The sequence below is a fragment of the Corapipo altera genome, unplaced genomic scaffold, assembly GCF_003945725.1.
Source record: "Corapipo altera isolate COAL_440 unplaced genomic scaffold, ASM394572v1 44, whole genome shotgun sequence".
In the NCBI taxonomy this organism is placed as follows: domain Eukaryota; kingdom Metazoa; phylum Chordata; class Aves; order Passeriformes; family Pipridae; genus Corapipo; species Corapipo altera.
The window spans coordinates 1,190,867-1,215,803 of record NW_020884880.1 but is presented as its reverse complement, the minus strand read 5'-3'; the positions used below and the strand labels follow the sequence as shown (position 1 = coordinate 1,215,803).

General features: G+C 38.9%; 1 protein-coding gene across 3 annotated transcripts in view; it reads right to left on the bottom strand.

Moving 5' to 3' along the window:
- CDK14 (cyclin dependent kinase 14) overlaps nt 1-24,937 on the bottom strand; it is a 314,027-nt gene that overhangs the window by 234,013 nt on the left and 55,077 nt on the right. Inside the window, exon 1 of one of the 3 annotated variants that reach the window (XM_027639276.1) lies at nt 13,608-13,740. The exons of 1 other annotated variant lie outside the window; for it this stretch is intronic. Coding sequence is in view for 1 of the 2 variants with exons in the window: in XM_027639275.1 (XP_027495076.1) it covers nt 13,348-13,422 (75 nt within the window). In the remaining variant the exon portion in view is untranslated. Of the gene's footprint in view, nt 1-13,347; nt 13,474-13,607; nt 13,741-24,937 lie in introns of those variants that run through there. One more of the 3 variants, XM_027639275.1, reaches the window with a different exon arrangement.

The window sequence follows — 24,937 nt, the reverse complement described above, 5'->3', positions numbered from 1 at the left end:
CCTCCATCAGCAAGAGCACATAGAATTCCTTTTGCCCCTGGGCAATGGGCACTCCTGTGTTCCAGCTAACAGTACAACTTATTCTGTAGTGACTTATCATGCAAAAAAGCAACAGTGGGACAAAAAGAACTGAAGTATAACATATTTTAGAGAGCTTCCTGTGCATACAAATGATCGTAGGTTTCACCAACTTGACCACACCACTTCTAGGAACAGTACGACTTTGATTAATTTTTTTTTAACACTAATTCAGCCTTTCAAATATCATTTTTCCATTGTACTGCATAGCAAAAGTGATTCTTAGAAACTTCAGGCTCTTAAATGATATGTACAAATACTTAGTTAGACCTGTAAACCGCTGTCTACCACCTGGTAGCTCATTGCTGATAGATAAGAGAAGCCTAACACACCTTCTTATTTCCAGCTTTCTGGAAGAGTTAAGGACCATTTTCCACTTAAAAGCAAAGCAAGTGTTGTAAAGAACACAGATGCATTTTCAGCCTCTTTTAGATGCTCCTGTGTGACCCTGTGGGCTTTCCCTCTAAGTCCATTTTCCCTGTAAGACAGGACTTTCTTTTGACCTCATTTCATTTGTTCTATATACATAAGTCAAAGGTTCTGCAGAGCGGGCACTGCACTTTTACTAACCCTTTTTTTACACAGAGAACAACCGTTGTGCATCTTGTGAAGACGACAATCTAGAAAGAACTGGAAACTATCTTTTGCCAGTGCAGCCTCAAAACCAGATGATTTTGTTGAATATTTGCTTTAGCTGCAGTCACCAGAATAAAAAACAAACTTAAAGAAGCTAATCAAGCCATTACATATTGGAAGTCAATCTACATGATTCATTACCCCTTCTTGCCCTTGATCTATAAATCTATGTAATGCTGTACTTAAAACAGTGGAGCCCAGACACTCATTGAGATGCTAGAAATGCCACCACAGTCAAAACTTGGTGCTACATGAAGATGTGATCAATGGCACCTTAACTATTACAAGTTCTAACGTCAAATGTATGTAGAGAAAATACAAGTAACATCTTGGTTCATCATGCATGAGATGACAATTATGTTTTATAAAATGCAATCAAGAGGAAGAAAGAAACTTTTCAGTATGAATATGCTATGCATTTAAAAAAACCTCTGTCTAGAAAATAGCATGAATCATTAACCAGTTTTAATTGTCATTTCTTTAAAACAAGTCATCATACAAGTAAACATTAAGGTATGTCAACACTTGAAGTGATTCTTTCCTCTTCACGAACTGCCATGATTTTGTGCTTCTCCCACCACGAACCACATTCAAAGCATAGTTGTCTAAGGTGTAAACTATTTTCAAATCTATTTGAGTTTTAAAGGTAGTGCAATGAAACCACAGTTATCACTTTCACATGACGTATTTTAGCCAGCAGATCGCATAATTACAGGGAATAGAGGTATGGGATCTTCATTTATGCTTTCACTCTTCTTTACAGGAAACAGTATTTAAAAATAGGCCAACCAACTTAATATACTTAACAACTACAGATTATTACAGATATTAACAGGGAATATGCAAAAAAACCCTGTATCAGGTATGGATTGTTGAGCAAACATTACTATCCTTCCAAACCTTGTATCAGACAGAAAAGGCTCAAGGAAGTCACTTGACAGTTCACTACCTCTGACTTTGGCTTCATTAGGTGGCCCCAGACATGAAACATAAGAAAGGAAACAGCTGCTTTGTGCCACATAAGTTCCCACCTGGCAGGAATCTCAGTACCTCAGAGAAGCGTGATGAAAATATGATGTTGGCAAAAACAGTGAGAGAGGGGCAGAGACAAGGGGCAGATGATACAAAAAAAATTTAATATATTTCCTGAAAGGAAAAGAAGGTAAGATAAAACAATTGCAATGAAATGAATGGTATTCACGCCAGAGAACTTCACATGTAGGACATTCACACCTAAAGTATCTGCTTTGGTTCCAGGATGAAAATCCTGAAAAAACTAAACTTCACTCCAATGCCAACATCACTTTAAGGAGTCTTGCTCTTCTACACAAAGAACAGCAGGGTCCTACAGAAACTCATTTTTTGTGTTTGAAGTTAGTCTTTGGAAAAGCACTTCCAAAGCAGCACTTGGAAACTGTCCAGGGACTTGGTGTCTTGTGGGAAAAGATTTGATCTGGAAAATAGCAATGACTGTTCCTACCCAGTGAGGCAACAGTATTAGTAGTTCGGAGTCCCTGACCTCAGCCTTGGAAAAAAGATCCTTGTCAGTCCACATGTGGTTCAAGTACCTGTCCAGGAACATGCTGCATCCTGAACATGACATTTCTCACATACGGATCATTAATGTCAATACATAACTGTATTTCCCCAAGTTGTTCCACATTCTGCTGCCAAACAATATACATTTTCCAAACTCTGATGACTGAAATAAACCTACTTTTAAAATTCCACCACAACTATTTATTCAGGCTCAATTAAAACATAAGACAAAAAGAGACATGATGAGACAGAAGTAATTTGGCCACTTAAAACCTACAGCACAAACAGCCACTTTGCAGCTGCCTGAAGAGTTCTCATCTACTTTGGAAAGAAATAGTCAAAGGGAGATTTATCTATAAAATTAGAATATTCATGTCAATTCCAATAACTACTTGAGCTACTACAGGTTCTTAAAATGTAAAGCAAAATAAAATGCAGCACCACAGAAGTTAGTGCAGCTTGATATTAAAAGTTATTTTAGTGTTTCTCAGTGTGTTTTTTATTTATTTAAAGTAAAAGAGCCAGAACATTAAAGAAAGAGCGCTTCAAAATTCCTAATCTCACAACCACAAAAAAGCACAACATAGTTTATACTTCGCAGCTTTCTTAGTTGCTGATCAGAATCAAAAGATAATGTATGACAGATAACAACACAGCTTTGGACAGCCTTTCTTCCCTGTTCCTCCTGCCCAGTCTCACATTTAATTTCAGAAGATCCCAAGGCTGCTCTAGGATAAACAGACTTAGTCATCATTACATCACTATGGATCACTGAGCTACAGTTTCTTACAGCCCCCGTCCTAACATCATGGTATTTATCATATCTCAACACATAATGTCTGCATTTAGCCAATTTTTTCCCACAAAGACTACTGCTGAAATTAAGAGAACAAAATCACAAGAAGTACATTTTTGCTCCATGTGTAAAGTCCATAATAAGCCTCATAAAATAAATAAAAATCAGTATAACAATTCATGAAACTATTTCTAAATAAAGATGCCTCTTTGAATGACCTTATATCTCATCTCAAGCAATACTCCTTAATCTGCATTTGGGATTAATCTGAAAATAATAAATGGTGTATCAGATTTAGTTATTGTGATACCGTTTCAATGTAAGATTTTTTTCACTTCATCACTGTCAGCAAAATCGAAAGGTCCCAAACAAATAGGATTCTTAGAATTAAAGATTTCTGGACTACTTCCTTACCATTTAAAGTAATGTAGCATTGAAAGAGTGAGACTGATCAGTTAAAACGTGTAATTAATTTATAGTCCTTATGGTTCATGAATTATAAAACAGTCATGAATGACCCCTGAATTAATCACCTGTTCTGGTACTTAGTAAAAGATAGGCTGCCCCATATCAGTGGAATTCATTCATATGAACAAAGATATCCTTAGTAACAAAGAACAATCAATTCTGGCAGAAAAGGCCAGACATCCTACCACACACAGAAAGAAAAAAAGTTTAAAATGCTGGTATACCATAAAGACATACTATTCTGAAGCTTATCACATCTTTCGGGAAGACGCCTTATACCTGGGGTTTAATTCCCACATTTAACATACCACAAATGTTTACTTCAGTCGTCCAATACCTATGGACTTACGTAAAATATGAAAAAATTGCCAACCATCTACTATTCTCTATTGGTCATTGCCACTGTGTGTATCTTGGAAAAGAGTTGGGTAAATATCAGAGTGAATATTGAAAATTTCTACTGAAAAATCAGAAGAAAATATAAGAATTCTTCCCATTTGCACCATTCCAGGAGACATAGTATGAAAGGACTAGATATAGGAAATGCAAGATCTAGCATGCACTGGGAAAAAAAAAATGAAAAAATTATTGAGTGACTTGAGGCAAAGAAGTTACTTAAGCTTTCAACAATTCCATCTTTCTGTTCGCAATAATGATCCTGCCCCTATCACAAGCAGAAACCGGGAGAACTAATTAAGTTTGTAAAGCACTTGGGCTTTTTTAAGTGAAATGTTATGAAGATATAGATTATAATTTGTAGAGCCAAAGCCCGCTGGAAGGTAGTACAACAATCTCATTATTACAGAGAATAAGACTTTCATTTAGTTGAGAGATGTATGAAGAAAAAAAAACATATATAGTGAAGTGACTACTGATTCAACAGCTGAATAGCTGAGAGCACAAGTCTGTCGTTAATTTTCACTGGAAAAATCCTATCTCGATATGAGGTTTTATTACCATTTATAAACATGTTATTTTCTATCATCTTTTGGTCCCATGGCAAATGAGAACTACACAAGTCATCTGCAGATTCTGGCATCCCAGGAATTTGACATTTGCTACTTATAAAACACAGTTTGGAAATGGTCTGTAGTACGATAAGCAGCTTTGTTCGAAATAAAAATGCAGCTATCTGGAGATTCATTCTCTTTGCAGAACAAAGCAGTAGGGAGGCTCTTTCTTGTTATAAACACAAGTCTTGCCTGCTTCCTCTTGGCCCAGCTGGCAGCACTCTCCATCATCCCCAGGACAGGGTCACCCTGCTACACTCACAAGCAGAGACATGAACAGGTTGAGGAGAGAGCTCATTTGGTGAGAAAGCTACAACGCAGGAAAAGATCTATGAAGAACAAGAGGTGAGACAAGGGAGCAAATGAAATTGTGAAAGGGGAAGTAGAGCATGTAATGCTACACGACATCACCAGCCAGCTCATACCAGAGCTACCAGTGCAATCAGGCCCAAATTTGAAAGAGGTCCTTGAACACACTCACCCTTCCCTGTAATCACCTACACCAGCCCTTTGGTTGAATATTTGATGGGCACAGCTAAAAGAAGCAGAAAGAAAACTTGAGTAAGATAGGGGGAAAAAAATGGAGAGGAGGGGAAGAAGGGATGGAAAGAAGATGCAAGGAAAGAAAAGGTTCAACTGTGCCCCAGAACTATAATTCATATTCTGGTGTAATATTTGTTTAACTTTATTTGGATGAAGAGATTGCTAGCAATGCTAGCTATGAACTAGCAAATGCAACTGAAAACAGAGCTTGGAGACTGAAAATGGTATCCAGGGACATGGTATGCCCCTTGCTGCACCTAGCACAAACTTACTCATACATCTCCCACAGCCCATCTCAAAGGCACACTCTCCAAAATGGTCATTTTATTTCTGAAGTCGAAGCTGATGTTAAACCAACTGTCTTTGTCATAAGGAAGAAGGCAAATATAAAAAGGTCACTGAAGTGCCAGATGGAAGAATTTTTGAACTAGAAGCTCTGACTCTAATTCTCTGTGTTTGTCTGAAACACTGAATTCAATGAGCAGATTAAATGTGTGTGCTGAATTGTCAAATGAAAAATAACTCACTCACAGAAAGGCCAACTGACCAGGCCTGAGGTAGGAATACAAAGATCATACAAACCTAAATGAAGTTCAAACACTTGTATCAAAAAATAATGTTTTATACTAGAAGTTATTATGTGCAGTGTTTACATAGCTCTTTCCTGTCACCACCACTAACCCACCAAGAGCTGCAATACAGCATATATTTATTCTGCTAACTTGATACCTAAATATTAGCATAATTACTGAATCAAGCACAATTCTGAAGTCAGAAATTATTGTACATGATTTTATGCCACTTCAACATGACAAGGTAGAGCTGAGCACTTCTAAAATTTAATTTTTTTTTCTGTTCATAGCACAGCCTAACTTCAGAAAAGTGAGTTTTCAGTCCATTAAAGTTGATATTCCTCTCCTTACAGGGAAAAAAGGTCCGATTTTGAAGAGAACCTGGATTAGATTTTAGGTCTATAAAAGCCTACATATGTCCTCAAAGCAAAACCGTGTTCTGTGACAACAGACGTCAAGAGGAGTCACCTAAGGACAGGGTCTCAGAAAAAGGTCACATCGAAGTCCTGACAGCGTGTAATGTTCATGAAAAGAGACAGAAATTCAACTGAGCTGATCTAAAGGGGCGTTTTGCTCTATTTCTGTACTGATGCCCCAAAAGGCAATAGCTGTGTTAGTAATAAAGCCTGGCAAATAAATTCTTCCTTTTACTTCAGCAATGCTCACATTTGCTACAGTGGCATGTAATGTAATATGCCATGCAAGCTTTTCCTGAAATTGCAACCAGGCTGCTGCTTCCATTAAACTGTTTCCACACTTGCTGTGTTCAAAAGCAGGAGGTTTACTCGTCCAGTAAACCAAACAGGAGGGCACAGTAGGGGATCAGCAGAGGTGTCAGTGTGGGAGAGGCAGCTTCCAGTGCCAAGCAAGAGCCAAGGACGCCTTGGTAACCAGCAGAGCGGTGGAGAAAGTGTCTGAACATAAACATTCTCCCATGAAATTGTGACAGGTGGTTTCTATACTCTTTTACTTAGTTACCCATTTGTAGCTGTTGTCTATCCTCCTCTGTAACCATATGAACAGCATTTAAAAATAAAGATTAAAAAAATATTTCAATCCCTTTCCCATATCAGCCTCCTGCTCCAACAGATGGCTACATGTGCCAGTGCAAGTTTATACAGTTTTCTTTCCATAAGTGCAGTATTAGTAGTTTTGTGTGAACAGTATATTAAGTCTTTCTGGGTTTACAGGTTTATAATTTTATTCTACCACTCCCCCGATCATGAAGTTATCAAAGTTGTATCCATCAATGCAATAAGTCTTCCCACTGCCATGTTAAGTGTGAGAAATCTTGAGAGACTTGACAACAAAATGCCTATTCTTGCTGGATTCTGAGGCTGTCAGTAAGGTTTTTCAGAAAATAAATTGTAAACAATTCCATGCCTTGAAAAGAGGTTCTACCTAGTTCTTTTGGACTCCTTTACCTACCCCTAGCAAGCCTCTTTATTCTTTCACAGTTATCATCAAGTACCTCTGATCCAAATAAAAATAAAAATTGTCCTCTAACAAGAAGGGAACAAAAATACTGCTGTTGGTCAGATCTGGTCATGGAATTGACAGTATGAGACTTAAGCCCAACTACTCAAGATCTTTCACAATACGCTTTTCACATATATGCTGAAGAGCACTTTTCTAATAAAAAGAAAGGAGGAAGGAGACAGATCATGTAATCATTTTTGTGAAATATATGCATTTGCTGGTGGAGAGGTTTTACAACCATCTTCAGTCTGATATGATGACAACCCTCATTGCACTGAAGCAGCATGCTGTATGGTCCTTTACAAATCAATGGTAGGCTCACATTATCTTCAGCAGATGCTCTAAAAGTCCATTGCAAAAAATAATTGAAGACTAGAATGATAAATTAGTTTGGCTATTCTTCCTTCAGACCATTTCTGTAATGTGAAAGAAAATACACAAAAATCTATTTCGTTCTCTTCCCTGTTTTCTGCATTTGTCTTCTTTCCTTGCTTTCTTCTTTTTATACTATCTTTAGAAAAAGCCAGAGGAAAAACTAGGTAATGAAAGTTGTTTGTTTCATTCTGCTAATGCATTTCAAAGTTTCATTCTAGCGCCAAGAAAGAAATCTCTCCTGCTCTTAGGTGCTTCATCCCTGAGGTTAACAACCCTACAGCTTGAGAAATGCAGCTTCCAATGCAGATCAATGTCACAAGGAAAGACAAGCTCTCTCAAGTGTTTCTAGATCTGCTCCCTTACATATTATCTTCCAAACTACTGAATTGGACAAAGTATCCTCTGTCAAATCAGCACAGTGTAAAGGAGTAGGCAGAAAAAAAAATTCAAGTTTTCATTATTCACTTGTGCAAGTAATCTCCAGACATGTGAATAACCCATATTACAACACAATCTCCCAGAAATTTTAATAACAGGCATCTATGACTTTTCTTCCATTGCTTTCTTCCATGGAAGTTTAAGAGTTCAGAAGAGGATGACAAGCCCAGTTTCACAAACAATTAAATGAAAAGTCCTCTTCTGTGTTTGGATCTCATGCACACCTGACTTTTTTTTTTAACTTGTTCTTTCTTTTTTTCCCCCCTTTCAGACAAATGCCCTGGTTACAGAATTCTATAAAACTTGAATGAAAAGTCTCAAAGGAATTTTCTAGCAGCTACTGCAGGTTTGTCAGACTTGCAGCAGCACAATCACTTTCAAAGCAAAAAGGTGTACAGAAGCATAATAAAACTTGTTTCTCAGTGCATATGCGCTATGCTCACAAACATACCATGTCCCACAATTCAGAATTGAGTCAGCTGGCATAATGAAAATTACAGAATCTAAAGTTATTCAGAATATGAGGAACACTCCAGTATATCTTTTCTTACAAAGACATCTAAAACTTAAAATGGAGAAGTTTCAAACTGATAGTGAGAAGAGCTCATCATAAGAAAAACTACAATTTTATAAGAAAAATTCTATGAATAGCACAGAGATAATACTCAATTTTTTAAAAAACTATGTATTTCAACAGAGAAGTGAAAATCACCGCTGCTACTTTGATGTGTTCAAGCCAAATATGTGCTGTAGTAGACTTATGACTATGCTCACATCAATCTAAAGAAAAAGCTGTAACAGTACAAAACAGCCAAGCCTTCTGCAGTTGGTGGCAATTTGCACCTCCAAGCTGTGAGTTCATCATGAATCACTTTCAACAAGCAACAAATCCTAAGAATCAAATTGGTCAAAAATCACAGCTATCATTAGAACATCAGTGAGAAGTCCTCCATCCTTCCAGTATATTAAGTTTCTCATGAAAAAACTTTCACAAAACTGAGACTGATTGCAGATATTTTGCCTGGCTTTCCCTGCATAGCTGCCTACCAGCAGTACAATCACATTTTATGATTATATAATTTTATCTATCTGGACTACTTTGCAAATACAGGGAATTCCTTGCCAACTTGAAAGTTAGGGGGTGGTTCCACCACTTTCCCAGGCAGCAGTAAAACCAACCACTCCATCATTAAAGTGTAGAACTTTTCAAGACAACTCTTCTGCATGACATAATATAACATTCCTATAGCCAACATTTATCGACAGAACCCATTTGTTCATTAAAACTCCCACTATTTACAGGGAAGTCTAGGTAAACATATTTTACACATATTCTCTAACTGTTTAAGTACATTTTCTTTGCACTTACAGGAAGATTTAATAAAATGGAAGAGGACATATTCAAACGCACTAAGCTTGTAGACTGAAAGTATCAGAAATGAAGTAAGTGAAGCTGAGCTTTCACAATATATAAATAGATATTATGCCTTTAATTTCCTCACCATTCTCTTGGCAACATTCAGTATTTTCCTTTTCAGGTAAGTTGTATAGAATTTAATATTAAATTTAAAACATCCGACACAGCAAAACTGAAATATAACTGACATAAATTCTATTCAATTGCCAGGACAGAATGATAAAGACTGAGTCAAAAGCTTGCTGATATGATGTTTGTTACAAACTTAGATTATTTTAAATTTATTTATTGTGTAGCTGAAGTTTATCAAGTTATTTTTCAATCAGAAGTCGCAACAGATCTTCTAGTCAGCAGGATGAGATAGCAAGTTCTACTCTAGCATTAACTTACATAAATTCTAAAAATTTTTGCAAAATAAAACAAGAATCTCCACCCAAACTTTTCACACCACTTCTAACTAGCACATCAACACAGAGTAAAACAATTAACAAATAAACCTGTGTGCCTCCGCGTCCTCTGCAGACCAGTCCAGAACTGATACAGGAACTTCAGAGAAGCCCATCCACACAGGAATATGATAAACATATCCCTCATCAGCAACAAAGAGAAAGCATGGAAGTTACTTCTACAGAGGCAAAATTATGTGTTTATGAGGTTGATTCAAAAATCTTATACTGCAAAATCACCCCCCTGAATTTATCAGTACTACATTAAATTACTATTTCACTACTTACTTTTTGCTGAACTGTTAAATCCAGAAATATATATAGTTTTTTATTAGAGAGTGGAACAGAGGATATCAGTGAAAAATACGCCACATGTGAAAGAGATGGATATGATCAATAATTCTGACAATACACTTATCTCAAAAGAAAAAGTGATCACAGAAAGGTATTTACTGAACTATACCAAAACCCAGAAGTCACCATGTAGGTGGAAGAAACGCTTAATGACTGATGGAGCTGCTATTGGGAGAAGTTGTCCTGACACTAACATTATGAACGCAGTATTAAGAAAAATAAAGGCCTTAAGATTCTGTTTCTTAACTAACCATCAGTACATTCATGTACCTTCCAAAGTACCAAAAGAAAAATCTAATCAAAGATTCCAGAAGCCAGTATGGACCTACCTAAGTGGACTCAAGTTTAGAAAATAATAATTAACCTGTTCTTCCCAAACTAAGAGCACCAGTTACACTTTTCTCTAGTTCAGAAACAGGCTTTGGAGAACTGGTATTGCACAGACTCTCTGTTGTTTCAGTTAATATTTGCTAGGATATTCCTCTTCATTTCAACAGGCTTTGTAAACTGTAATTATCATTTTATCAGTACTCAAAACACTCAGGAACATTTTAACACTAATATTATCCAAAACCCAATTCACAAATTGTGTATAGCACTGCCTCACAGCTGACTATATTTGACTTGCTGGGACTTCAAAGGGAAATAACCCCATAGATTTGTCTGTGTCTGCTCAGCAGCTCCTGTGACCCTTAAGAGGCACATCTACACTCACATTTATACAGAAGTCACCGAACACGACAGCCGAAAGCCTCACCTGCCCCAGGCTGAGTACTCTCACACATTCTCATCCCAGCAAACTTATGCTGACTCCAAAGACCTGCCCAGGGCAGCTACTGAAATCTGCAGGGGTAAATGCCCAGTGGCAGCAGGCACTGCGCAAGGATTTCCCCTAAAGAACAAAATAATCCTTTATCCCTTCCCTCTGCAGCTGGAGCCCAGCAGAACTGCCCATGCCAGCTGCCTGTGGGACCAGCCAGGAACACCTACTCTGCAGCCTGATCATAGTCCCCACCAATGGCTCCATCCATGTTCTTGTCTGTGGGGGCTCTCGGAGAAACAAGAACTGCCTGCCCAAGACAGACAGAGCACCTGCTCAGAGGCCAGCTCTTTAAACACCCCACCCATGCTTGCAGTGTGAGGGGAAAACGTCAAAAACTGTGGGCGCAGGTTTGGTTTTAGAGGTCTTAGGGATTGGGTTTGTTTAAGATTTGTACAACAAAATAGCTAAAAAAAAAGATAGTTAGATGACCCTTTTTGCTATAGGACTTCAATGGCTGGCCAGCCTCCTTGCATTAAGATGCAACATTGATGATTTCTAGCCTGCTTTCCCTGCAGGCCTGCTTGAAGTTCTTTCTGTCCAGAGTCAGGGACATGAAGGAGACTATGGTAAACACTCACTCCTCAGATAAGCCCTTATCTCCTGCTGTGACAGACCCCAGCCTAACTAGAAAACTGATCCACACAGAGAAGATCTTCATCTCCATACAGCACTTGGCACTATCCACCTATTAAACTATATATTTTTTCCCTTTCCCATCTGCGTTCTTAACTTTTGGACACATTTTCCACACTGTAAGTTAATTTTCCCCCCTAGTTAATTTGGGATCTGTGTTTAAATAAATATTACCACAGGAAATATTATTTATCAATAAAATATGTCCAAAACATTAGTAATTTCTTAAGATCAGAAAACTAAAATGAGAGAACTCTAGAGCCTGTACTAACACAGCAAACAGAGATGATGGCTTTAGATTTGGGTAGGAAAAAACGCTTGGAGGAAGAAAGCTGATGGAAGCAACAAATTTAACATATGAAGTAGATGAAAACATAATACTAAGAGAAAAATGTAATTTAAAATTTGCTTTAAAAAAATTCCACATGCCTGGACTTTCTTTCCTTGTATAACGGGAGTAAACACAAGTGGTTGAATTACTTCTATGTATTAAACAATGATTTGCAATTTATTAATAGACATAGTATAAGCAAAGGAAAACTTCCATAAAAACAAAAAAAGAAATAATACAACTGAAATAATTATTATAATAAAAACATTCCAAGCAATTCTTGACCCAAAAAAAAGGCAACTCTATTTTCTGAGACAAAACTATATAAATTAAGTTTGTATACAGTGTGAAAGAGATCACCTCACATCACTTATATTGCAGTACATACAGTGTTTTTTAAAGAAGGAACTCCAGCAAAATAATAATGAAACCTTCAGAAAATAATTGCTATAACACCAAATCTTCGCTCTTTAATCATATTCAGTGACAGAGAAGAAAAACCCTTTAATTGGCGAGTACAGAAAAAGCAAACATGAATCGCTGTCAAACTAGTTATTTGATCCCACACTGATATTCAACTGATCTCTTCCTGGAGTATAATTCAAATGCTGCATAATGATAAGTATACTCCCCTAGAAAAGAGCATCTCTGCTTTTACTCTTAACTAGTAATAGCAAAAAACATATCACTCTACCATTACTACCACAGTTCAATTCCTTTAAATACTAGAACACATGGTGAAATATTTTTTTGTTCAGTTCCACTGGACTTCCGTAGAGAATAATCTAGGACTCGATCTACAACTGAAACACAATAGCTGTCAGTTAAGTCATCAGAAATAATTTGAATAATTTCATACTATGGTCACATTTTGATGTCTTGTACTAATGGTAAGTGCTGCTCCTTTTCTCTTCTCTTTCCCTGAACATGCTGCTGCTCTAAGCTTTCATATGCTGAAATATTCCACTAAGATCCAAACCTCTGTCAACACACTGCTATATAAGCATTCAAGAATGACAACTCAAAAAGACTACCTCACTTTTTGTTATATTAAATAAAGACAAAAGAAATAAAATCATGACAGAGGTTAACAAGGCAAAAAGATATTCTGACGTCCATGATACAGCATGTATTTATAAAGGATCACTTTAATTTTATCTTCCACCACCAAACAAATCTGTAACTGTTAAAAACATTTATTCAGATCTAGCAAGATGCAAAGACTTGTTAGCAGAGATGAAAAAGTGGCTGATCACGTCCTTCACTCATTCGTCCCAGAGGGCGTTCAGCCAAGCATGTATCGGAAAAAATTGCCCATACTACCCTCTTAATACAATTACAAATAAGGCTGCCAGAGAGAGAAATACAAAGCTGATCCGAGAAAAGCATCACTTTTAAGCCTTCCCTACCTTTTCCCTGGTATTTACAAACCGCAGGCAGTACTGCTGGGGAATCTCACCAGGGTGGCTGCCGAGAGGTCTCATGTGGCGTTCCCAGCTTCCCACCGCCTCCCTCTGCCTGGATGTTAAGCATTCCCGAGGAAACCCACCCTGACATGCACAGAATGAATCCTGCTCAAGTTGGAAGCATGTGATAACTAGGCTTCAGGTTGAAACAGGAAACCCCAGTACCCAATTAGTCCCAGAGATTTAACCAAGCCCCATCTTACCGTTTTGCTGTTGCCCGGATCAGGTCAGATTCACCTGCAACTCTTTGGCATCTCTCTAGCAATGTTAGTGTTTGCAGTTAGGCTGGGCTCATTCAGCAACTGAATTCACAACATCTTTCTGCACTAGCAAGCTGAAATGGTACGGCTGTACTACAGCTAAGAAAGGGGGAAATCTAAAGCAGCAAACAAAGAAATCCCTCAAGACAGGGTAATCCCTGTGGAGTAAAATATTAAAGGTACAGATGAGCACTGAGGGTACAATATTTCTCTGTCTAAAATTCATCAGCAATACCATGCTCTTTCTAAAAGATTTTTTTTTTTTTTTTTAATATATGATGGACTTGCCTGTGGAGTTCCCAGAAAGGCAGAGTATCCAGGCTCTGCAGCAGCATTGCAGCCAAAGTAACCATGCATATGCTATCTAGGCAATTTACAGCAGTCTTTTTGAAAAGATATTGATTTACAATGTAACACTGCCTCAACCCAACACAGAACTGCAGCCAAAATAGCTAATGGTGATTTCACAGGAATTAAGGGGGAAAAACTCAACATTCAATCAAAAGGACGCAACTAATCATTCCCAATTAAATTCCACCCCAGTCCTGAAAAAAATTAGCAAGTTCTTGAGTGACAAATAGTAATACTATAGCAATAATCTATGGGCATCTGGAATCAAGCACTATGAATACCACTGTCCACTTTTACGCAAACAATAAATATTAAAAATCATTTAAAATTTATTGAGTCAAAATATCAACTATGAAGTTAGTTTCAGCATTGTAAGGATGAAACTTAGTATTTAATTTATGAACATACAAAATGCACAAAGCTGTGAGTAAGCAACAGACACCTACTCCGTGCTGGGAATTCACTACTGAGCCCACGTGAGCTTGGGTGCAGTAGAGGGAAAAGAGGGCAGCAGGACCAAACCCTCAGGGAGGGCTTCTACAAAAGGGATGCAGTGAATTTTCTCCATCTCCTACTCCTACAGCAACCCCTGCTGGCCTGTGCTTCAGATGGCTCCTGGCTCCCCAGAAACCTCCCAGGGTTGGGGGAGCACTGGACAGACTATACTAGGAGAGGGAACAGTAATGTACACATAAGCAAAACCTTCAGGAGGGAAAGCACACAGCTCAGCTTACATGACATCCTTAACACCCTGATATATTTTTCATTTTTATGTAACGAAGAGGTGCAGTGAACTAGCAGGCAAAGCACAGCCCTGGCTCACGTCCCAGGCAGCTCCAGTGACTCTCATCACAAAACCATAGGAAATGGGCTCCCCTGTAGAGTCCCACTTTGAAGAAAGTAGAGTGGGTGTAAACATTTGCTCGAGTCTCACCACAGTCACCAAGACTTAAACACATGGTGAAATACTTCTCAACTCCAGGCTGACAGCTGAACCTAGCATCAGTGGCTTCACTGACAATAAATCTTGAATGGCATGAACAAATTCCCTAAAATGCTCCCAAAATTAAGTAGTATTTGTCATCTTTTCCCCCATCTATTTCACAACCTTAGTCACAGGGACATATTCCAGAAGACTTCTCAGTTTCTCAACTTGGTTTCTAAGCAGATAGAAGGCTTCACATCTCCTGAAAAAAAGATGACTTCTACTCTCTAGGGCAAAAGTTTCTTCTAGGGGGTCTCAAGTATGGGGCTCAGAAGAAAACGTGAAAAAAAAAAGCTTCCAGTTGAAATTATGAGAAAATACATTCAAAATATTTTCATTTCTTGACCTTATTCTGTCAACATCAAATTTGTCTGAGACTGAGGGAGAATAGGACAGAAGGATGCTCAGGAGAAAAAAGCTAGTGAGTAAGCACGTGCAGAGACCAGTATGTGTCAAAAGATGGGCACCATGTTAAGGGAAAAGTAATGGACAGCCATGGGAAAAGGAAACACAGAAGGCAAGCCAGAGAAACATTGAACTGCATTCCAGAAGCAGGCAAAGTGTAGGGCCAAGGCACAGAGAGAGACACCCAGCCAAACAGCCTACAAAGTCATAGAATCATAGAATATGCTGAGTTGGAAGGGACTTACCAGGATCATCAAGTCCAAGTCCTGTCCCTACACAGGACCATCCCAAGAACCACCATGTCCCTGACAGCATTGTCCAAACACTTCTTGAACTCAGACAGGCTTGGTGTTGTGAACACTTCCCTGGGGAGCCTGTTCCAGTGCCCAACTACCACTCGGTGAAAAACCTTTTCCTAACATCCAATCCAAACCTTTCCTGATACAGCTACATGCCATTCCCTCAGGTAATGTCACTGGTCACCAGAGACAAAAGATCAGTGTCTGCCCCTCCACTTCCCTTTGTGAGGAAGTTGTAGACTGTAATGAGGTCTCCCCTCCGTCTCCTCTTCTCCAGGCTGAATAAGCCAAGTGACCTCAGCTGCTCTTTGTATGGCTTCCCCTCTAGACCCTTCAACATCTCCGTTGCCCTCCTTTTGATGCTCTCTATATCTTTCTGATATTGTGGTGCCCAAAACTGCACACAATATTCAAGGTGAGGTTGCACCAATGCAGAGCGGAGCAGGAAAATCACCTCCCTTGATCAGCTGGTGATGCTTTGCCTGATGCCCCCCAGGACATGGTTGGTTCTCCTGGCTGCCAGGGCACTGCTGACTCATATTCAACTTGCCATCAACCAGGACCCCCAGGTCCCTTTCTGCAGTGCTGTTCTCCAACCCCTCATTCCCCATTCTGTATGTACATCCAAGGTTGCCCTGTTCTTGGTGCAAAATCTGGCACTCAACCTTATTAAATTTCATGGGGCTGGTGATTGCCCAGCCCTCTGATATGTCTAGGTTTCTCTGCAGGATCTCTCTGTAATGGGATATAACTCAAAGAAACCAAACCCTTCTACATTTTAAAGTTAATTATTTTTACTGTATTGAAAAAAATCTGCATTTATGACATTAAAGCCCTTCTGGTTGCCTTTGTCTTTGACATCTCTCAACGGATTCAATTCCAGCTGGGCTTTAGCTTTAGTAATAGCATCTCTGCATGGTTGGAAGATGTCTCTGCATTCCTTCCTGGTTACTTGTTCCTGTTTCCACCTTCTGTATAATTCCTTTCTACGTTTGAGTCTTGTTAGGAAGTCTTTGTTCATCCATGCAGGCTTCCCAACATTTTTGCTTGACTCTCTACTGTTCTTATGTCCCTTCTTCTCCTGTGCTGGCCCCATCCCTTCGCTTAATCCCAAACTCATTTGCAGACTGTGGTTGAACATAACGTGGCTGGAACAAAATACATGCTCTGTTGCTGTCCATGGAACCACAGAGAGGGTTGGGAAACCTGGCTGAAAGGTTAAGGCCATCTAGAATTACTAATGAAATTGATGGACTACACAAAGCCCTCTGTAGCATGACACTGGTTTTCCAAGGGGATGGGAAAATAACTAACTAAAAAAAAGTGTTAATAAAATAATATTAAAAAAAATTAAATACTTATGGGTTTTGATTTTAAAGCTCTGCATGGAAGTCAGCTCCAAATACAAGTTTCACATGATCAATACTTTAAGTCTTGCTTTCATCTCAGAGCAGGCTCAAAAATGCTCTGTGGCACTTGAGAACAGTTCCTCACATATAAGGAGGCATCTTTGGAGCTTTTCAAGACAATAGTTATACAGTCATCTGCAAATTGCTATACTTCAAACAGAGAGATTAAACAATGTCACAGCTCTGATGGTCAATTAACTAAACATGCAAACCATCATTTATTAATATGCCATAGTGAAAAAATGCCAGTAATTACCTTGTGTTTTGTGTGGTAATTTTACATACTGTTAAAATGGAATTTGTAAGTGATGTCCTATTTTCATTACTCTATATTGAATCATCCATGAGAGGTGAGAGGAGACAGGACGCAAAGAAGAGAGGCAGCCAACAGTTCACTCCTTTCCAAGAAGTAATAATCAAATGCAGTAATTAGTACAAGTTTCATACATCCATGAGCCCATTTTCTCCTCATAGAAGAAACTGCATGACTAAGAAGAGCCACTGATCCTCAACACAAACCCTTCCATTTTGACAACTGCAGACTGAACATACAAAGGAAAAGTGAACACATTTTACACTTTTGAAAATTTACTCACTTGTGAAAGTCATTTAGACATGTAGCCAGCCACTTCATAATTATTTACAAGTTGTGTTCAGAAACAGAGGGCTGGATAGGACACCACCTGTCCAAGTTTAGTTCAGGTCCTTGCTATCACAGGCGACAATAAAATATGACCTCTTTTTTAAATTGCTAAGTTTGAGTTCAGTCTGACGCTTAGTACAGAAGACATGAACTTAATAAAACAATCCAGCAGTGACACAAATGTGTTGAATGCAAAGAAAATCATTTGTATCTTAAGACAGCAAGTGAAGCAGTGGATAATATTGCACAATGGAATGCATGACAAATTATTCCAAGTACAACATGCTGCAAAACTTGTTTCATAATACCAATATTTGAAATATATTATCTGGTATGATGGAACGTCACTTAGAAGTCACTGTTTAAAATAAAATGCAATGCAACATAGTACCAATTATTTTTGCAACTTCTAAGACCAAAAGATTTTATGGGTTTAGGGATTGGTTCTATCTACAGTTTGAATTACCAAGAATGTTTTAACTGCAGATTCAAACACAATAACAACAACATAACACTGTGCAATGACTTTACACATCTGAAACATACTTCAAATCAGTCTGGATATATTTTCAGGTCTTTGGATATAAAGGGTTAACCGAATGACTTCATACAATTATACTCTTTCTGTGCAATAGGAAAACCTAACTCCAACATTCCCAACATAGCCACATCTTACGGTGAATACTAATACAGTTGCACAGAGATTGTTTTATTTGTTACTGATACTTTTGCGTTCCTTGCTATGGTGGCAAAGATCTCATATAAATAAAATAATTCAGACTACAACACATTGGTGCAGTGTATCTATGATAAAAACTTACATTTGGTCTTTTGTTTATTATTAGCCAAAGTCCTTAAAGAGAAGACATGCAAAGGCCAGAAGCATTCATATCTGCAGCATGATCAGCAGTTAATATACACAGATACCAAGCACAGAGCCTGGTCAAAGTATGGAATTCTGCGATTATTCTACTTTTAAGAAAACAAATCTGTGGGCTTTCCCACTGGTGGGATGCAAAATTGGACTGCAACATACTTCAGCCTGCAATAATAAAGCATGCCTTGCTATATAAAAACAAATGAACAGTCTTCTCCCAGCCCTGTCTCCCTCATGCTTGCAAAAACAATCACAACTATTACACAAAGTCTGAATTCTATCTCAGACAGTGCTGTGTTCATGCCTTTGTAATACATTAAAATTACACTGAAAAAAAAAATGCCTATTTAGAAAGAATATGAAGCCTATACCAAGTGTCAGGTAAAATAACCTGCATCTAGTTTGCCTAAATTCTTCATCCCCAATTTGCAGGAGAGTGATAGCAGAGTCATTCATCTTCAGCATCATAAAATTACATGTGCTAGCAACAGGAGCAACATTTCACTATAGAAATGAAGGTATCTTTGTAATACATAAATAAAATTACAGACAAAATATACACCACAATTCCCATGCCTTATGATGTAGCCGTATACATACATAACCTAAGTCTTAATATTACTAATATATTGTGTAAAAAGCACCACAACCTCAGATACTCAGGAAAAAAAAAAGACATTTAAACCAACATCTTAGTCAAACATTGTTCAAAAACACCTCAAAGAACTCAAGTAGCACAAAATTCAAATGTATGCTCTGTAACTGGAAGATAATAACTATCAGCAAGATGACTTACTGGAGTAGCTTTAATTAAACTAACCTATCTACTGTGACACAGAATTCCTAAAACCACATAGCTGACAATTCTCATATTTGCAATTAAAAAAAAAAAGGTTAATCAGGAAAGCATAATAATATTTCTATGCCACAAAATTTAACAATGAATACTAGAGACAGAGTTTACAAAGTTTTTCTTTAGGGACAGTTATAAAGAATTAACAATAGATTTTTAATATCTACCAGTATAGACTCCAGGGAAGAATCTCAGAGAATGTTTTATTTTCAAGTTACATATATTGCTACAGTTCATCTTGTACTGGGACAAAGCTCAGTGCTATCCTAGTCCAAAGTTATCCACACCATTATGGATAGGAGAAGAAAGTTTTCTATAAATTAACCCAAAATTATGGATTCACCTTCATTTCTTTCTCACGTTTAAATATGTCATGCCCTGAAATTCTTGTCTTCTTTGAAAGCACTAGATTTTAGCCTCCTTTCATTTTTACTCTGAGATACTCACATAAAAGGCTTTGTTGTTCGGTCTGTATTGGGACAAGAGTTATTTAATATCTTCATTAATGACAGAGATGAAGGGATCGATTGTACCCTCGGGAAATTTGCTGATGACACCAAGACGAGTGATGTGGTTGACACATCTGAAGGAAAGGATGCCACCCAGAGAGACCTGAACAAGCTTGAGAAAAGGACCAATGGGAATCTCATGAGGTGCTGGAGCAGGTCCAGAGAAGAGCAACAAGGCTGGTGAAGGGACTCAAGCACAAATCCTATGAGGAGAGGCTGAGGGAGCTGGGGTTGTTCAGCCTGGAGAAGAGGACGCTCAGGGGAGACCTCATCACTCTCTACAGCTCCCTGAAAGGAGGTTGTAGCCATGTGGGGGTTGGTCTCTTCTCCCAGGCAACTATCAGCAAGACAAGAGGGCATGGTCTTAAGCTGTGCCAGGGGAGGTTTACATTAGATATTAGGAAGAAATTCTTTACAGAAAGGGTAATCAGGCATTGGAATGGTCTGCCCAGGGAAGTGGGAGATTCTCCATCCCTGGAGGTTTTTAAGATGAGACTGGATGTGGCACTTAGTGCCATGGTCTGGTAGCCACGGTGGTGTTGGATCAAGGGCTGGACTTGATGATCTTGGAGGTCCCTTCCAACCCAGCTGATTCTATGATACTATGAATAAGACCAAGCGCAAGGTGCTGTTCCTGGGTCAGGGCAACCCCCAGTATCAAATACAGGCTGGGGGATGATCACAAGCAGCTCTGTGGAGAAGGACTTGGGGGTGTTGGTGTATGAGAGGCTGGACATGAGCCAGCAATGTGGCCTTGAAGCCCGGAAAGCCAAATGTGTCCTGGGCTGTATCAGCAGTGGCGTGGCCAGCACAGCGAGGGAGGTGATTCTGTCCCTCTGCTCTGCTCTCATGAGAACTCACCCAGAGTGCTGCATCCAGCTCTGGGGTCCGCAGCACAGGAAGGAGATGGACTGTGTAATTTTTGTTTTATGATTGTTAATATTTAATATATTTATAAAAACAAGATTTCTACAACATAATGGCAGGTCTGGTTTTGTTCTCTTTTATTATTTGTCTCTGAAGTTTACTTATTTTTTAGACTACTGTTAAACACCAGTCACTGTCTTCACGCTATTATCCAATGACCATATAATTCTTATCCAGAATAACATAATTTGTATAGACTCATCATGACACATGCATAGCTGCAGTTAAGTTCTTCATATGCATCAGTTTGTACATATCAGCATGAAATAACATTATCATTTTATCATCCAAATAGTCTATACTGCAAAATCCTTGGGCAACTTTTGGCAGTTAAACTAAATAGCTTTTTTTAATGCATCAATTTTTCATCCCTCTTCCATGTCTTGTGTCTCCTACCTGGAGGGTTAGTTGCCCTTCCCCTCTAAGGCTCAAAAATGGGTATATTGCTGGTTCCTTATGGCATACATGACACATGTGACAAATGTATAAGCACCATGCAAATCACAATGACTGGAAAAGCTGATGATGATGAAAGCTAAACACTAGGTCAGATGGTGGCATGATATGAAATTAAAGAAGTTGCTGACAAACTGAATAGAAACATTCAAGTAATACCTGATTTAGGAATATTGTTGCTTCTCATAATAAAACATGAGGAGCAGCTGTGAGAATCATCTTCCCCTCCTTCCAGCTATATTTGTCTAGAAGGCTGCACTACTTAATGGACAAGAGTTTCACTGCAGTCACCCACACCTTTTTTCTTTACTAATTAAATTGACATAGAATGATGATCAGCAAAAAGGCATGTCAAAGCTCAAGCTAATGCAACGCTGAGTCAAGTGCTCACAGGAAACAAGCACTAGAACTGCAGGTATTGCACTAATATTTATCTGTTCTTTAGTTAAATATAAAGGGTTGATTTTGACTTAAGAAGTCCTTTACTGTCTGGGTCGCTAGCCCGTTGCAGACTGTTTTTCTTGTCCTATTTTATCTCAGTAATTCAGACAAGAGGGTTGCATTACCTGGGCATTCTCACTGAAGGGCACTTCAGTCCAGAAGTTGATAAAGCTTTAATGCATGTTGAGTAGCTTATCTATTTTCCCAGGACTTCTTAGGCAAGAAATAGAAAGCATCTCAGGAGGAGTGAGCTGCTGAAGACAGAAAACTTCAGAAAGGACAAGAGAAAAAAGCCTCTTTCTCATGCCATAAAAAATATCTCTACAGAAATGCAAGGAGTGGTAGCACAGCTGCTGCAGCTTACATGTTCACAGAGCAGCCATTCTCATAGAAAATTCCACCTAAGCACTTTTTTTTTTTTCCTCCTCAGACCACCTCTTTCTGTATCTCTATAGCTGAACCCCATTACAATACGTTGTTAAATAGACTATTGCCCTACCATCTCATGAAGTAGAAGAACATGGATTTTCATGTGATGGAGCACACAGTGGCTACAGAGGGCTGGAACAGATTTATAAATCATCAGACTTATTTGAGAGCAAATATGTGGTCTATAAAGAAAATTGAAGAAGCCTCAGAAGTTTTAATAATTGTAAAAGGAGCAAAATACCACTTTCAGAGGTGGGAAAGAATTTCCTTTACCTTGTTTCAGATATTAAGTAATTTCTTGAATTTTTATAAGAAATTTTAAAGAAACATATTATCTCAGTCTAATAAATTCAAATTCAAATGACACTTCTCTTGGTTAAATGACATGGGAAAAATACACTCATTAATCTATCTAGCCTTTATCTATCTCTCTTGTATCAAGATGAAGACTCCCTACTACAAAAGGAAAGAGAAGAAATTAAGGTTTATGATAAAACAGGTGAATGACTCCATAGAACTGACAGGTTTAAGGTTGAATGGATATCTTCTTCCACTTAAATTACCCCTACAGGATTTACAGCACAATGTCTCAAATCAGAGAGACAATAAAATACTCAACATTTTATTTTGCATGACAGCTCTCTGTAGTATTGGGGAGGGGGAGAGGTGTGCTTCCAAACACCAAGATTAAAAAATAACTTGTACTAAGTAGTCATCATATATCAAAATCACCATAAAGTGCTATATAACTTCACTATTTTTGTTTTGACCATTCCAGAAGGTATCTGAAATATGCATAAACGCAGCCATGCATCTCTCTTTAAGCATGGTTGCCTTGGTGCTCAGGCACTTACTTCTCCAGAACTCTCACAAGAAAGAATCACAGAGTCACAGAATGGTTCAGATTGGAAGGGATCACAGTGGGTCATCTGGTTCAACCTCCCTGCTCAAGCAGGGTCATCCTAGAGCACATCGCACAGAATTGCATCCAGAAGTTTTTTCAATATCTTCATTGAGGAAGGCTCCACAACCTCTTTAGAGAATCTGTTCCAGGGCACAGTCACCCACACTGTAAAGTTCTTTCTCATATTCAGATGGAACTTCCTGAGCATCTGCCCATTGCCTCTGGTTTTATTGTTTGACACCACCGAAAAGAGCCTGGCTACATCCTCTTGACACCCTCCCTTCAATTAATCATAGACATTCATGAGATCCCCTCTCAACCATCTCTTCTCAAGGCTGAACAGGCCCAGCCTTTCCTCATAAGAGGGATGCTCCTGTCCCTTAATCATCTTTGTAGCCCTCTTCTTGAGCCACTTTAGGAGCTCCACGTCCCTCTTGTCCTGAGGAGCCCAGAACTGCGCACAGTACTCTGGGTGAGGCCTCTCTAGGGCCGAGTATAGGGGCAGGATCACCTCCGTCAACCTGTAGACCATGGTCGTGCTAATGCACCCCAGGATATCTTGGCCGCCAGAGCACACTGCCGGCTCATGGGCAGCTTTTTTTCCACCAGGACCCCCAGGGCCTTTTCCACAGAGCTGCTTTCCTGCAGGCTAGTCCTCAGCCTGCCCTGGTGCTTGGGGTTATTCTTCCCGAGGTGCAAGACCCTGCACTTGCCTTTGTCAAATTTCAGATATTTCCTCTCTGCCTCTCTCCACAGTTGTCGAGGTCCTTCTGAAGGGCAGCACAGCGCTCTGCGGTATCCGCCACTCCTCCCATCTTTGTGTTATCAGGGAACTTGCTGAGGAGGCATCCGTCCCTTCATGCATGTCATTCATGAACAAGTTAACAATTCTGGGCCCAATATTGGACCTTGGGGGACACCACTAATGATGGGCCTCCAATTAGACCCTGGGTCACTGATTACAGTTTTCTGAGATCTGCCATTCAGCCATTTCTCAATCCACTTCACTGTCCACCCATCCAGTCCACACTTCCTGAGTTTGCCTATAAGAATGTTGTGAGACAGTGTCAAAAGCCTCGCTAAGTCAAGGTAGACTATGCTCTCCCCTCATCCATCCAGATAGTTGTTCCATCATAGAAGGCAATCAGGTTGGTCAAGCATGATTTACCTTTAGCGAATCCATTCTGACTACTTCAGATCACTTTCTTATCATCCATGTGGATAGAGATGCTTCCAAAATGAGGTGCTCCGTGACCTTTCCAGGGACTAATCAAGGCTCACTGCCGGGTAGTGCCACGGGTCCTCCTTCTTCCCCTTTGTGAAAACCTGGGTGACATTTGCTTTCTTCCAACCCTCAGGCACCTCTCCTGATCATCACAACCTTTCAAAGATGAGCATGAGTGGCTTGCTGTGGTGTCCACCAGCTCTCTCAGCACTCATGGATGCACTAAACCTATTTGCGAAATCTTCTGTGGGAAAAAACCTGGTAATATATTTAATTTCTGATAGATTTAGCAGATTATTGTGAAAAGAATTCTTACTTTACCAGAAAACAATGCCAAAATCCCTTAAAGTAGTCATTCTCACAATCTAAGATGTCCCATGAATACCTACATACAGTTAAAATTATAATAATGTATTGTTTCTCAAAAAATTAAACATCACGAGCTATGCAGCTCATGGACAAAATTATGCAGCAGTGAACACAATTTCTTAGAAACTTCTTGTATGAAGTAGTATCATTGATACCTAATTATTCTGTTGTTCTTCCAATTAGTAAGATGC